The sequence below is a fragment of the Astyanax mexicanus genome, chromosome 2 (assembly GCF_023375975.1).
Source record: "Astyanax mexicanus isolate ESR-SI-001 chromosome 2, AstMex3_surface, whole genome shotgun sequence".
Taxonomy (NCBI): Eukaryota; Metazoa; Chordata; class Actinopteri; order Characiformes; family Acestrorhamphidae; genus Astyanax; species Astyanax mexicanus.
In genome coordinates, this window is record NC_064409.1 from 37,052,609 (window position 1) to 37,067,184 (window position 14,576).

The 14,576-nt window shown below is 39.5% G+C and overlaps 1 protein-coding gene across 8 annotated transcripts in view; it reads left to right on the forward strand.

Annotated features, from left to right (window-relative positions):
• The window catches only part of anks1b (ankyrin repeat and sterile alpha motif domain containing 1B), a 441,679-nt gene extending 439,265 nt beyond the window's left edge, over window positions 1-2,414 (forward strand). For all 8 annotated transcript variants that reach the window (XM_049474291.1, XM_049474289.1, XM_049474290.1 and 5 more), the window contains one exon: window positions 1,105-2,414. In XM_049474291.1, coding sequence (XP_049330248.1) covers window positions 1,105-1,153 — 49 coding nt within the window. In that variant the 3' untranslated portion in view covers window positions 1,154-2,414. The remainder of the gene's footprint in view (window positions 1-1,104) is intronic.
• Window positions 2,415-14,576: the final 12,162 nt, after the last annotated feature.

Consider the following 14,576-nt stretch of genomic DNA (forward strand, 5'->3'; position numbering starts at 1 on the left):
CTCTGCATGATGTCGCTGCTGCTGTCTCTCTCTCTCTCTCTCTTTCGCTCTCTCTTTCTCTATCTATCTCGCTCCCCTTCTCTCCGACTGCAGCTCTATACAGGAGGGTCACGCTCAGCCCTCAGGCTGACACGCTGCGTGTCACACCCTCCTTCACTCCGCTCTCATTCTCCACTCCAACAAAAACAAAAAAAAGTGCTGCAATCTGTTGTTGTTTTTTTAAAACCCCCCGATTTTTTTTCCTTTCTCCTTCGTTCCATGCTTTTACTCTCTCCTTCACTCCTTTCAGGAGAAGTCAACCAATTTCCCCCACCGTATCACACCGTACACACACACACATTTACACACCGCCCTGCACCCTCCCGACTGCTTGAATGACAACTTTAAATCCGTAATGCTGCTGCTACAAGCGTGTCACTACAGTGTTTTAGTTCAGAGGGGGGTTACCTTCATTTGTCGACCGGCAGCGTGAGGCGCAGTTAGCTGCAGAGGTTTTTTAAGGGCAGGAACATAAGAAAACAGCAAGAGGGAACTTTGAGAAGGCTGCTCCACATGGCCAAGTGTAGGAATGGCGATCAGATGCCACTCGAGGACATTTTTGCTTTTGTGTTTTACTTAGCAACACAATTTTGATTTAAATTCAAGAAAAACTAAAAAAAAAAGAAAGCTTGTTTAAAAAACAACTAATTGACATTTCAGTCCTTTTTTACCTTTTGCAAACATATCCAGAAAGGCCTGTAACAGGCAGCCTGGGGTTTGGATTTCTCTAAACTCTGCAGGAGGTTGATCCGTGTTTTACGTCAGGGTTTTCCGTTCATATCCACACACCTGCAACAAGCAACAAGTGCAAGCGTGTCATTTAGAGCTATTTAGATCAAGCTTATTTTACACTGAAACATTTTCCATCTATCTTATCTCTTTAAATACTTTTCCTGATTTTTTTTATTTTATTTTTGTTTTTGTTTTTTTGTTTTTTGGCTTTGAACGCAAGTGGCCCTGAAACAGGCACTTTTCCTGCAGAGAGCATGTGGTCCGTGTTGGACCTTTTTTTTTTTCTTTTTTTTTGATGGACGCTCTGGATAAGTGATCTAATCTCATTTGCAGGGCAGTGCCGGACGCCCATGTCTATTACTGTGGAAATCAAAGAATGTAGCCAGCCCCTAACATGGACCCTCTCATACACACATTGCAAAACGGACTACAAACGCGGAGCCTAAACGTGTCGCTGGACTACAAATTGTGGCAGAGCCTCTGGTGAATGAACTTTCTGCCTAAACTTTTGGCAGTGTGCAAAAGACTATCAACGTGGACCTATGGACACATGCACACACTACAGTGAACTACAGAGTGACAGGGACCTGTCGCGTTTGAATGTACACTTCGCTTAGACATACTTCAGTGCAGTGGCTCTGCTGCAGGGGCCCGTGGACTATGCTGTGTGAGGGAGAAAGTTGGAGGGAAAGGCAAGGTGCCATGGGGATAGGACGTATGCCATGGTCACTCTCATAAATGACTCTTTTTGCCCTGGTCTATAGTCCAGAATACTGGGGCTCGACGCAAACCGGGGCAAAATGGACACCTTTTTACTTTTCATTTGTCCTCTTCAGTTTCTCTTCAGTTTGTTTATGGTTGATACTATGTTATGAATATTATGCACAATGTGAATGGAATTTTTGCACTGGACAACCATGGAATTGACGCGTCTCGTGCCAAATTCACTACAGAAATTGTTGTTGACATGATTGACAATGCCATGCAGATTACTATTCATATTGGCAAACATTTTACTGTTTAATAGAAGTCTATATTACCATTATTTTAATTCTGAATTAACTATTATTATTATTATTATTATTAATGTGCAATTCTTGTCTAATGTTGTCTTAATGTTACATTATTTTTATATGATATGTTGGGCTTGAGAACAATAGCCATTCTAAAAAAAATGTCTATTATTATTGTAGTAAAGCAGAGAATGTGTGAATGGCTCCACTCAACTTTGCGTTCAGGTGAAAAGGCCATTGTTTCTCATGGGGCTGTTACACAGAGACAGATGTACTATTTTAACTCAGTGTCACTGTAGAGATTTTTGCCACAGTTCTCCTGTAAATAAATATTTTGTTGACTCATTGTTCATACATGTAATGTAGTTTAACATAAAAAAAGAAGAAAACTATTAACAGAAAAAAAAATAAAAAATAAACGAGCGACAGATATAACATCACACTGGTTAACATGGTACCAAATTTCGAACTGATTTTACTGAGGAAAAAAGAGCTTGTATGAGCCGAGAAGCAGAGTTGCTAACCTACATGTACATAGGCTTGGGCTTCCAGCACTCTACGTTTTCTAAGTTTGGTCTTTATTTATATCCTGGCAAAGCACATGGAATAAATTGGACTTGTACGACCATTCCCTGCTGTGTGGCCTCTGCTTCCTCCACCTTTCCTTCATTCCTTCATCAACACACACAGCCTGCAGACAGGTCTGCCTCAGGCTCCACACATACACACACAACCCTGCATGCATTAAAGTCAACTGAAAATCTAAATAAACCTGGTTTCCATTTTGATTTGTTTTTTGCATTTCTTTGCGCACATTAAGCACACTTTACTGTCATAAAAATTAAAATGGTTTTCCTGTAACTATTATATGAAGTGTTATAACTGCTTTCATGTGGCTTCTGGAATTATTATTCTGGAATTGTGACAACATCTGTAGCTGTTGTAAGCCCAAACGGAACTGGTTCAAGAACCAGAGTTCTTCTGGTGGAAAAGCACAATGTGTGTGTTTGTTTTGGACAAAGGGGGCCAGTCTGGCTACCTCAGTTCACAGGACAGCACATGAAAGAACTCTAAATAAAGCTGTATCTTCTGCATCAAAGGTCTAATAGATTCTTAATCCTCTATCTAAAACATAATACTGGTAGTGTCACAGAAGATATATACAACATATATACAACAATAAATTGCCCACAATAGGTGGGACCAGAGACTGTAAAAAAGATGGACGCCGTGTCTCCGTTCCCATTCATTCAATGAAAATGAAGCCAAAATCTTCCGCCATGTTGGCGATCCTGCCACCTGATTCTGCGCAGTAGAGACCAGAGGAGGGAGAAAGACTGTGGAGAGCAGCCTACTCATTTAAATAACCCCGCCCCCGAGGGCTGCCTCGCGGTCACAGACTGCAGAGCGGGGCAGAGCGGAGCTGACGGTCTGTTATTGGTCCCGCCCATAACCAGCCCTTTTACAATAACCACACCTTTTTTGAATAGAGCTGAATAACGTTTTAAAAAACGAACTCTGTGAGAATATAAAAATTTGACAATATAAGCAGAGGTTACACTAGCTGCTGCATTTAAATAATGGAGGTAGAATTACAGTATATTAGAAAAAAACGTGATTGAATGTTGTCTGTTTTACCATTGAAACCTATGGGGATGGGTGGAGTTACACAGCTTTCTGCAGCCGAACAGCAGGGGGCGCCCGACCTGTGGTGGCTTCGCTTTTAAGAGACGATGCTCTGTCCAGCTATATACAGTCTATGGGTGGGACCACTAACATCTCTGCAACAAAGGTGGATCATTGACTGTTCTGCAGTTCTCTGCATCCTGAGGCAAAGCAACTCCATCTTCTGACTGGTGTTCAATCACATAGAGTTGGGAAACTGAAGCAGTGTATAAACTCCATGTCTAAAACTCTGCACCAAGTTTCTCTGAAACTTCTCCTAACTCCTAGTTACTTCATCTAGTCTGGTGATTGTGACCCCCTGCTCTCCTTGTTTTCCTGTTTATTCTGCTGTAGCAAGCTTTAAGAGCTTCACACTCTGCAGGTGACTGATTTCCTCCAAGTCTCCCCTGTTTATTTGCAATGGGAGGCAGGTGGACAGGCAGAGCGGCGCCTGCAGAGCAGCAGGTGGTGCAACAGGCAAGCTTGACCCCGAGAAGCCATTGCATGTGTCCCCAAGACAAGCACACACCTGCCTGACTCAGAAAAAATAATGTGAGAATTGAACTGCAGTGAGCCACTGAAATTACCTGTTTCCTTTCGTGGTAGCTTTGTGCTTTAGATTTGTATTATTATCCTTTTTGTGTGTGTGTTTACAGTAGGATTGGCAAAATACCAATTAATTTTTTGATACTGATTCTGCCTGTCCACCAATAATGATATCAACCTGATATCAGTTTTTTTCCCCTGTCTTCAACTAAGCTTTTAATAATCATCTGTTTGAATGCACTTTACACTTTTACATAGCCATCATCAAATATCATCATGCTCACATCATGCTAACTGTGAAACTGTGAAAGATAGAGGCCATGTTCCAGATATAGCCTAAACAATCATCCATTACTTACTGGGGTGTTATGGATTTATTTTTTTCCCTTTCGTTTCTGAAATAAAATATAAATTCAATTCAAAAAGGAGTTCAAAGGAAGACATAAGCAGTGCCTTTTGCAGTTGCCACAAACCATGTAAGGGACACAGCAAACATGTGGAAGAAGATGCTGTGGTTGAACCAAAATGCTTTGTGTGGTGGAAAAGTAACACTTCTTATCACCCTGAACACACCATCCCTACTGTGAAACATGGTAGTGGCAGCATCATGCTGTGGGGAAGCTGGTCAGAGTGGATGGGAAGATGGATGGACTAAATACTGGGCAGTCATGAAAGAAAACCTGTGGGAGAGAACAGAAATCAGATATCTCATTCACACACATATCCCGCAGGTCGGTGCAGCATTTTTTAGCGTCCATTGGATATGGCAAAAGTCATGGTACACATTTCTGTTTATCAATGTTGGGCCTCTTGGTGCTACAGTGAATTCAGTCAACAACACAAGTGAGTCCCTTTAACACGCCAGGTTCAAAAACAACAAAAATATACGGTACCAGTAAAAAGTTGGAAAATTTCTTCTTCTTTTTTCTACATTGTAAATTAATATTGAACCTATCCAGACTGTGAGGAAACATATAAGGGATCATGTAGTAAATTCTAACAAACCAAAATACTCACCTAAATGGGTAGCATTGAAGTGGCTCTTATCCGGGGTGCTGTTAACCTACTGAGGCTGGTAACTCTACAAAACTTATCCTGTGCAAAAGAGGTAACTTTTGGTGTTTATTTTGTGGGGTGGTCCTGATGAGAGCCAGTTTCATGATAATGTTTTTCATGGTCTTTGCGACTGCATTTGAGGATGCTTTTTTTACTTAGTTGAGTAGTTTTTGCCATAATATGGATTACAACATTACTCAAATAGATCTATTCCCTGTATACCAACTCTACCTCTTCACAACTTTAAAACTGATGCTCTCAAACACATTAAGAGACAAGAAATTCAAGTAATTAACTCTTGACAAGTTCAGCACAGCTGTTAACTGAAAGACAGTTCTGGTGACTCCACCTCATAGATCTGGCTGAGAAAATCCAGCCAAGATGTGTAAAGCTGTCATCTAAGCAATCATTTTTATAAAATATATTCTGATTTGTTTAACACTTTTTTTTTATTGTTTACTGAATAACTCCATATGTTTTCCATGAACTGTGCTTAATTACTTTTACGATGCAGATTTTAAAATAGTAAAGAGTTACTGTAAAGTGTATAAGAATGATGAGAAAAAAGGGGAAATGTATGACAAGACCAGTTAAAGTGGGGAGTAAGGAACTCTATGGATACTCCACGCTGTAGCAGAAAGTATTTAGTGGTAAACAATAAGGTGTATGGTTGAGTATTTTTTTATAGCACAAAACAAAGGCTGTCTGCAGTCTGACTCTTTTCCCAGCTTTCTGCATGAACTCCAGCTTATTAGCGACCCTATGATGCCTGTCACACTGAATGAGACTCAGCAGAGAGAAGCGAACCCTACTGCGATGCGTTCTGACAAGGATGTTGTGAGGGGTGGGGGGGGGAGGGGGGTGCTGGGACGTGCAGGCATGTGTGTTGTCTGGGTGATATCGCCCTGAGGCGCGATGGAAAGATTAGTAGTTTGTGTGCGGTGGCCTCTGTTGCTATGTAGCTTCCACCTCACCGTTCCTTTACGCACATCCTACTTCATTAGTCCTTTAGAGTCACGCGTCTGCAGCTCATCTTCACTCAGGTGAAATGGAGACAAACGTCTACAGATTACCAAGTGTGCTGTACTTCACAACACTGTGTCCCAATGAGTTCCTGTGCAGTGTGCTTTTAACCAGTCTCTCTAAGAATGACTCTGCTTACAGAGAACTTTCCTTGACGTAGATGAATTGAGCAGTTTGCTCATCTTCTGAGGATTAACAGCTTGTCTTGTCTAGCTAGGTGTTTTTTTTAAAGCCTAATATAGGACACACCACCAGACAGAGGGAGGCCTGCAATCTGTAAAAGTTGTGTAGAGCAGACATCTCCAGAGTGCTTTATTTTAAGGTTAAGTTTAGCTGCTGATCCCACCGGAGCTCCGTCAGGAACATCTACACCGCGTAGACATTTCCAGCCCCGTGCCTCACCAGCTAAAAGTTTAATCCCCTCAGTTTTGCTGAAAGCTCAGAGCACTCCTGTAGAAGCGCAGAAATCCACAGGAACAGACGGCTGCCTTCATTAACGTGCATTACGCAAGGACCTGAAAAACATTTTGGTGAAAAAGTGGACTTATTATTAAACATTATTCACTCGACATAATTTCATCACTTGCAAAGAGAGGGAGAGCAGAAGAGAGAGACAGAGAGAGAGAGAGAGAACTGGAGGATCCTGGTGTCCCAAATGGTTCGTATCCTCCAGCCATTTGCTAAATGAAGTATCGGAGGATAACCGTTTATGTAATTATATCACAGATTAATTAATTAGCACTTACAAAAAGTGCCAAATAGATTTCAAGTGAGATAAGAAGGGTAGTTATCAAAGTAGTCTGTTGTAGAAGCAAACCCAGAAATCCAAGAACAAAGATCACTGTAAGATGGTCTCTCATTATTTTAAAACATTTTGGTTTTAAATACCATATTTTTCGCACTATAAAGTGCACTTTAAATCCTTTCATTTTCCCCAAAAATTGTCAGCGCGCTCTATAATCCAGTGCAACTTATGTAGAAATTTTGCCAGTCAGGTTGTAAGGAGCAATAAAGCCACTCCACTGAAGTACAGCGTTTTAAAAGACTTTCAGCTTAGTTCTCCAGCAGTATTAGCATTAGCAGCTAACCACACAAAGTGAGGTTAGCGGCTAATGAGTATTATCAGCCTGTAGCCTGCACTACTGCACAACCCTGGAAAGCACTTCTGAAGCAGCATTAGCATTAGCTACTAACCATGCTGAGCACTAGCGCTTTTGCTGTTCAGAAGAGAGTATATTGGACTGTAGTAAGCTACGTGGGACGAACCGCTAGCATATATTGCCCTGGCTCACCGGAACACTCAGGGTTCCTCAGTGTAGCTCTGTCGGTTGGCATTAGCCGCTAACCGCTAATGGTTAACAACTAATGCTAATGTTAATGCTCCATGCTTTTTGTAGAAATCTGAAAATCTAAGCTTACTGTAGATAAATGGAAGCGCTTTACTTACCCAAATAAACATTTTTCAGGAGAGAAATCTGTGTAGATTAACATCGAGCAATCATTTAACTTGTCTGACTCATCTGAAATGTTTTTTTTTTTTAAGATTTACAATTTTGTTTACGTAACTTAGCTTAGCTTTTCAGGTAGCAAGACCTACTAAATTTAGAAAGAAAACGTAGCAACACCACTGTTCCTACTTCTAGTTACTTGTTACTTGTGTCGCATAAATTGCATTTTATGTATGAAAAAAGACGTTTATTGACCTTATAATCCAGTGTGCCCTATAGTGCGAAAAATATGGTAACTCCGGCTGTTGTACTATTGTTATTGACCCATTCAATTAAAAGAAGACATTTTTGATTCCTACAAATGTCAAAATGAATAAGAATGTAGATATGTGTTCAACAAAAAGGCTTTGGCAGAACAAAAAATAAAATCAGAGAACACATTAAATCAAAGGTCTTGAGTTCTGTATTTACTATTCTAAATTCCTAGTGGACTATTATGAAACTCACACTGGTGTACACTAAGGCTACTACACACAGGAGGTAAAAGTGTCCCAAATCTGATATTTAGAGAAGGATGTTCACACAATCTTTTTAATGTGACCCATATCTGACATCTGTCTTGACAGTGCTCGCTTTGTAAGTGACACGCATGCGCGACCGGCCAATGCTTCACGTTAAGTTTTACTTTAATCCCAGCCAGAATCTTAAGAGCTATGAATGATCTGATTACAGTATTGTTAAAAATAGGCTGCACCTGCAGGCTGATATTTTAAGACTTACACTGTGCAATACATGGAGTGAGCGCACAACGTACATATGGTGAGGCAGATGTACATCATTAGCTAGTGCTAACAAAACCGTTAAAAATCACACAGAGGCACTAATGGAAATAAGCATGATCATGGTGGTTCTAACAAAAAGACTCCAGAGAAAAGCTTAAGTTTGAACTTTAATCTTTGTAAGTTTTAACAAGTTTTTTGGTGAGGACCCGTCATTAGAACATCCATACCCATGCAGATCCTGCTGTATGTGGATGGCGTTGGTGGAGCATACACCTGGCCAATTGTTGGGACCAACCTCAAGGCAGGTAGAAAGGTTGGGAGAAATCTTAATCTTAACTTTTGCTTTGTGTGCATGTTTAAATTCTCCAAGCCATTTTGGATTAGTAACTAAACTAAACTAAACTTTAAATAGCAAGATTTAAAAATTTTCATTGGCATTTGGGACCAGAAAGACCCAATTAGTACAAAAACAAAAAGTAAATAAACTAGTTTTAAACATAAAGTTAGATAAGAATTTTTAACTGGCACTTGTTTCTGTCTGGACTGGCTGTAGAAAAAGTATTGACTGGGATTCCCACCATCTTGGTGCAGGCAGTGGGTCATCGTTTTAAAAAACTTAAATATCATGGTTCAGAGCAGCAGAAATGTAATGTCCCTATATGAGAATACAGGGTCTCAAGAGGTAAAAGTCGGTGTCTGGATGCAGAGGAGAAATGTGGAAGAAGAGGACTTATAAGGACAGTGTAAGCTGATCATTTGCCGAGAGTATCCTGGTATCACTGTAATTTGGTGAGTAAATTTACTAACATACACAAACAAACACTGGCATGCTAAATGTCATAGTACAGCAATAAGTAAATTGATCATGAAGTGTTACTACAAGAGACGGCTTGGTAATGCCCACATGGACACCTCTATATGTGAAGTGAGGTGAGGTGTTATCATGTGAGTGAGGTTGAACACTAGTTCATCGCAAGGTGGCATGAATTATCAGAGCCTGACTGCGTGTGACAGATGAATATGAACATAAATAAAAATGAAATTAAATTACTACAATGGATTTCTTGTTCTTCTTTAGTGATTCATGGTTGTTTGGACACTGTAGCACCATAGCTCTGTACAAACTGAATTTAATAATATAATATTTATTTATTGTGATTACAGTAATAACTTCTAAAAAAAAAAGTGCTGTGTGGGTTTTCTGGTGAGCAGTGGTTCAGTTACCAGGTCGTGGTCTAATAGTAAATAGTCTGAGCTACTATGTAAAGATCAACTATAGCACAAAGAGCTTAAAAATAAGGCAAGCTGTGGAGTTTTGGAGTTCATTCCTTGATAGATCAGAGTATTCAGAGGGTCACAGTGATGTAGAGAAGTATAGGGCATGCTTTGTGCAGATAGAAGCTTAAACAGCTTTATAGAAAATTGTTATTGTTAACACTGATTAAAGCATATCGTCACTGTCCAGTGAAAAACATGTATCTGCAAAATAGCAACTTTGCAACTTAAAGTTTCGATCGAATCAATGGGAAAATATTTTGGAGAACTTCTATTGGGCCATTTAACAAGAAATGTTGTCATAGTGTAAGGGATAGTTTGTGTTTTCAAATGATGTAGTAAACTGGAATATGAATGGAATATAAATAATCACTGAGGTAAAAACTGCAAATATACAGGTATTTATTGATTTAATTGTCTATAATAACTAATGATTCTGACTCTTCATGTTCTAAAGAGTCCTTGGTTTTAATAATAATAATAATAATAATTTCACAATAGATTTATCGAAAAACAAGTTTTAATTTGACCCCAGTTTTTGCAGCAGCACACTACAGTTCAGGCAGCTGAGGCCCGGCTTGTAGTTTGGCCAGGATGCAGCTTGTGATCTGTCATCACCTCAGAGAGGGCACCCAGTGGGCAGCGGCTGGCACCAGTCCTCTGCCAGCTCCACCTCCAGAGCTACAGGGTGCTCAGCTCCAGCCCACACCTCAGAGAGGCCAGCCAACACAAACTACAGCCTGCCGGCCATTCAAGCCTCCACTTCCAGAGCAGCCAAGAGAGAGGTGAATAAAAAGGTGAGTTTATCAATGAAACTGAGGCTGAATGTGGGAAATCTGAAAGAAATCTGTTGGCAATAATTTAATTGTTTTAATTGACAGACATTCCATTGTGTTCTTGATACTGTAATAAATGATTCAGTTAGACGTAAATCTTTAATTTTACCGTAATATTTTTTTTTCACACAGAATGTTGTGTTTTACAAGTGTTCAAATATAGGTAAAGGAAGTGTTTACACACAAATACATATAGACAATACTAGACAAAAATAAGGAAAATAATACAGGCATAAAATACATGAAACAATAAAAGATTTGTGGGAAAGATGTTTAAAGATGTTTGGGGGAAAGATGTTTAAAAATGATGAAAGAAAAAAATGAATGTACAGGACTAGTCAAAAGTGTGGACACACCTTCTCTTTCGATGTTTGTTTTTCTACATTGTCAATTAATACTAAATTATTCCAAACTATGAAGAAACACACAAGGAATCATGTAGTAAACTTTTTAATTTTAGGTGGCTCTTATTTGGGTTGCAGTTAACTTGTGGTTTCTGAGGCTGGTAACTGATGAATTTATCCTGGGCAACAGAGGTAACTCTTGGTCTTCCTTTCCTGGGGCTGTTCTGATGAAAGCCAGTTTCATCATAACCTTTTTAATGGTCTTTGCGACTGCACTTAAGGAGACTTTCACATTTCTTAAAATGTTTCGGATTGACTGACCTTCATTTCTAAAAGTATTTTTTTCTTTACTTAGTTGAGTAATTCTTTTCAAAATATGGATTAGAACATTACTCAAATAGGACTATTCACTGTGTTCACCAACTCTACCTCTTCACAACTTTACAACTGATGGTGTTAAACACATTAAAAGCAAGAATTTCAAGTAATTAACTCTTGACGAGTTCAGCACAGCTGTTAACTGAAAGCCATTCCAGATGACTCTCCCTCATAAAGCTGACTGGGAAAATCAAGCCAAGATGTGCAAAACTGTCATCTAAACAACAGGTGCTACTTGCTTTGGAAAATCTAAAATATAAAACATAAGTTACTCTGTTTTGTTTTTTGTATGTTTTTTGTTTCCAAACTGTTAACAGGTATTGTATATTGTCATTAAAATTTGAGCAGTTTATATTATAGAAAATGTCCTCAGTTGTTCAATGAAATAAAATGTTAATAGATTGTTAATAATTTTGTTATGTATATGAGGTCATATCGCCCAACACTGTGTTATAATATTAGAGTGAATACAGACAATAAATAATGTAATATTCTGTTGATTTTCAGTGTTATTGATGTGTAGGTTAGTAAAAAAAACAGGTTTAGTTCTTCTTTAGCCACTGTATGAAAGTGTTCACTTTCACCAGCAGTTTACCTGCTTTCAGGGTTCATCCACGTTTTAACCAATACATTTCCATTATTTTTCATGATTTTCCATGCCTACTAGGCAAATTCTTTATGACCATACGATTTTTAAAACATTAGTGCAGACATAAACACTAAAACCAAAAATCAACTATGATCTAAATTGATATAATATAGTAGGTCTAAAACAAATCTGATAAAAATTTTGAAACACAATCTTTAATAATAAAATGTGTGTCAGATCCTGAGAGCTCCGATGTGTAGGGCTTAAGTTACTTATGTATTTGAGCTTGTGTTTTGCTTAAAATAGATTTTCTCTATTGATAAACTGAAACATGAATATTCAGAGCAAATTTTCATGACTTTTGCCAAACCTTCTGGGTATTTTTATTTTTCCAAAACTTATCCAGGCCTGGAAATTGATATTTTCATGACTTTTCCAAGTTTTTCTTTGACCGTACAAACACTGTGCTTTACTGTGAAACAGGATTGATAAATTAAAAATGTGTTTGCTAGAAAATGTGTATAATTAAATCATCTGAAAAATATAAATATTTATGAAATAGCAAACAGTCCAGATTTACATTAAACTCATAGATACCTGAGAAGACTTTACTACAGAGCTGCACCTAACTGACCATTAAAATCTATTCTAAAACGCTTAAATCAATCCACTTATATCACCCCTTCAGATAAACCCATCGCAGACAGCCATGCATTTTGCATTTTGCATCTTTTCTATTTGCCAACTGAAGCAAAAGGTTTCCAAGAGCTGCTCATGGTGCAGATGAGAACATATTCACAGCTCGCATAAAATGAGGCCTTCAATGCATATTTAATAAGGCTATTATAATTTTAAGATAAAAAACATAAGGCCTATTTGGGCCAGCTCCTGTCAAGGCCGGTTCCAGTTTCTTTCACAGCTCTGTGCCGTCCAAAGCCTAAGTGCTGAGTGCTGAGTGTTCTGCTGACTAAACCCATTCTGCTGGGACAAAAGCAGCTTAAAGTGGCTGCCTGAAGTGGGGAAGGTATTATCAGCAAAGGACAGCCTTTACCTTTACACACACACACACACACACACTTACACAATTACACAATTACAGAAGCACACAAATGCACAATAATACACAGACCCACACTGCACTGTGTTCAGAGGGCTAATCACAGGGGCGGCAGGCTGCAGGGTGAACGGGCACCAAGCAGGCCACACTCAAAAGCCTGACTACGTGAACTGAGACTGAAAATCGCCCCCCACTTCAGCGGAGGGCCTGTATTATCTGACAAGCTGAGAAACGATCACCTCGGACAGAATGTCATCCTACAAAAAAAGTGTGTAAAGATTTCCTTTTAATAATAAGTTGAACAAATATCATATCAAGTCATTTTTGCCATAAATATTTATATTGATTTTAAGAATCAAGTATTTTAAGAATGGTATTTTACCACATTGTTTTGAAGTGTCACAATCAGTGAATGGTCTTAAGATAAAAAGTGCACTGAAAATCAGGCAACCAGGAAAATGTACTTAAAAACAAAAAAATAAAGTGAAATACAGAATCATTTATATTAAATATTGATTATTTTAAGTCAAATTTCAGTGTTTCCACAAGGATTTGTTCTTTAGCAATGGTGGCACTTGCTAGCCACAGGATTATGTGAAGAAACGTACAGGGTTTTTTTCAAGCTGTCATCAACTATCAGTGAGTAATCCAGCTTGGAAAAAAACGGAAAAGCTGTGTAAACCGCTGTAGCTGGCTGCTGTATCTGTTAGCATTGCATCTTTAATCCATGGTAAATGTAATTACATCATGGTTTAAATGCTCCAAAATAGTGAGCTGCTGTGTCTGCAGTTTCATGTTAAAAGCCCTCGACAGACCTGTGATTACAATTTTATGATGTATATTACAAAAACAGTATATTGTGATTTGTTGGTATGGTTTGGTTCATTATGCTTGTTGATATGTTTAAAAAAATGTTCAGTGTTTAGTAACTATGTTTTAACTGTATCCTATATACAGCTCAAAAGTCGCAGGACTTTTATTTTATTTTATTTTATTTTATGTTCCAGAAATCCAGTCCTTTCTGAGGTATTCAAATATGTTGCTTTACGTTTAATTTCTGAAATATTGACTCACTGTATATTGTGGCATGGAAGAGGAAGGAAGACCCGTGAGACTCATGCTGAATGCTCAACAGCTCCTTTTATTGAACCGGCTTGCCACTCACTCACAGTCTTTAACAAGACTAGGAGAGCTAAACCATAAAACCACAAAGCTAAATAGCCCAAAGGCCACCAACCCAGCTGTGTGTCTCCCAGATGGCAGATCCAGAGTGGTGCCCACCCTCTCTGCATAACCCCTCCCAAGGGAGATGCCCCACCCCTGTCATCCTCGCACACAGGAGAACAGAACATGCCTGCAGGCAGCCACACACACAACCCAGAGCCGCCACATAGCCCCCCTCCCAAGGGTCAGCCGTCCCGGCGACCCCACCAACCCAACACAAACCCCGTGTACGACAGAACATTTTTTTTTTTTTTTTTTTTACAATCAGTCGCAAACAAAGTCATTAAGGCGGGCGGGCGGCCTCCGTGCCCGCGGCAGCCTGGAGGGGCCGGACACGGCACCCCCTGCCAGCGGCTCCGAAGAGCCAGAGTTCAGGTCAGGCACGAGTGTAAGGCCGGCAGGCTCCGCACCACCGTCCACAGTGTCCGACAGTCTCAGCCTATAGGGGGCCAGCCTATCATGGTGCACGATCATAGTGCGTCTGCCCCACCGGATCTTATACACCACCTCCCCCAGCCTGGACAGCACCAAGCACGGACCCACCCAGGCCGACTGGAGCTTCGGGCACA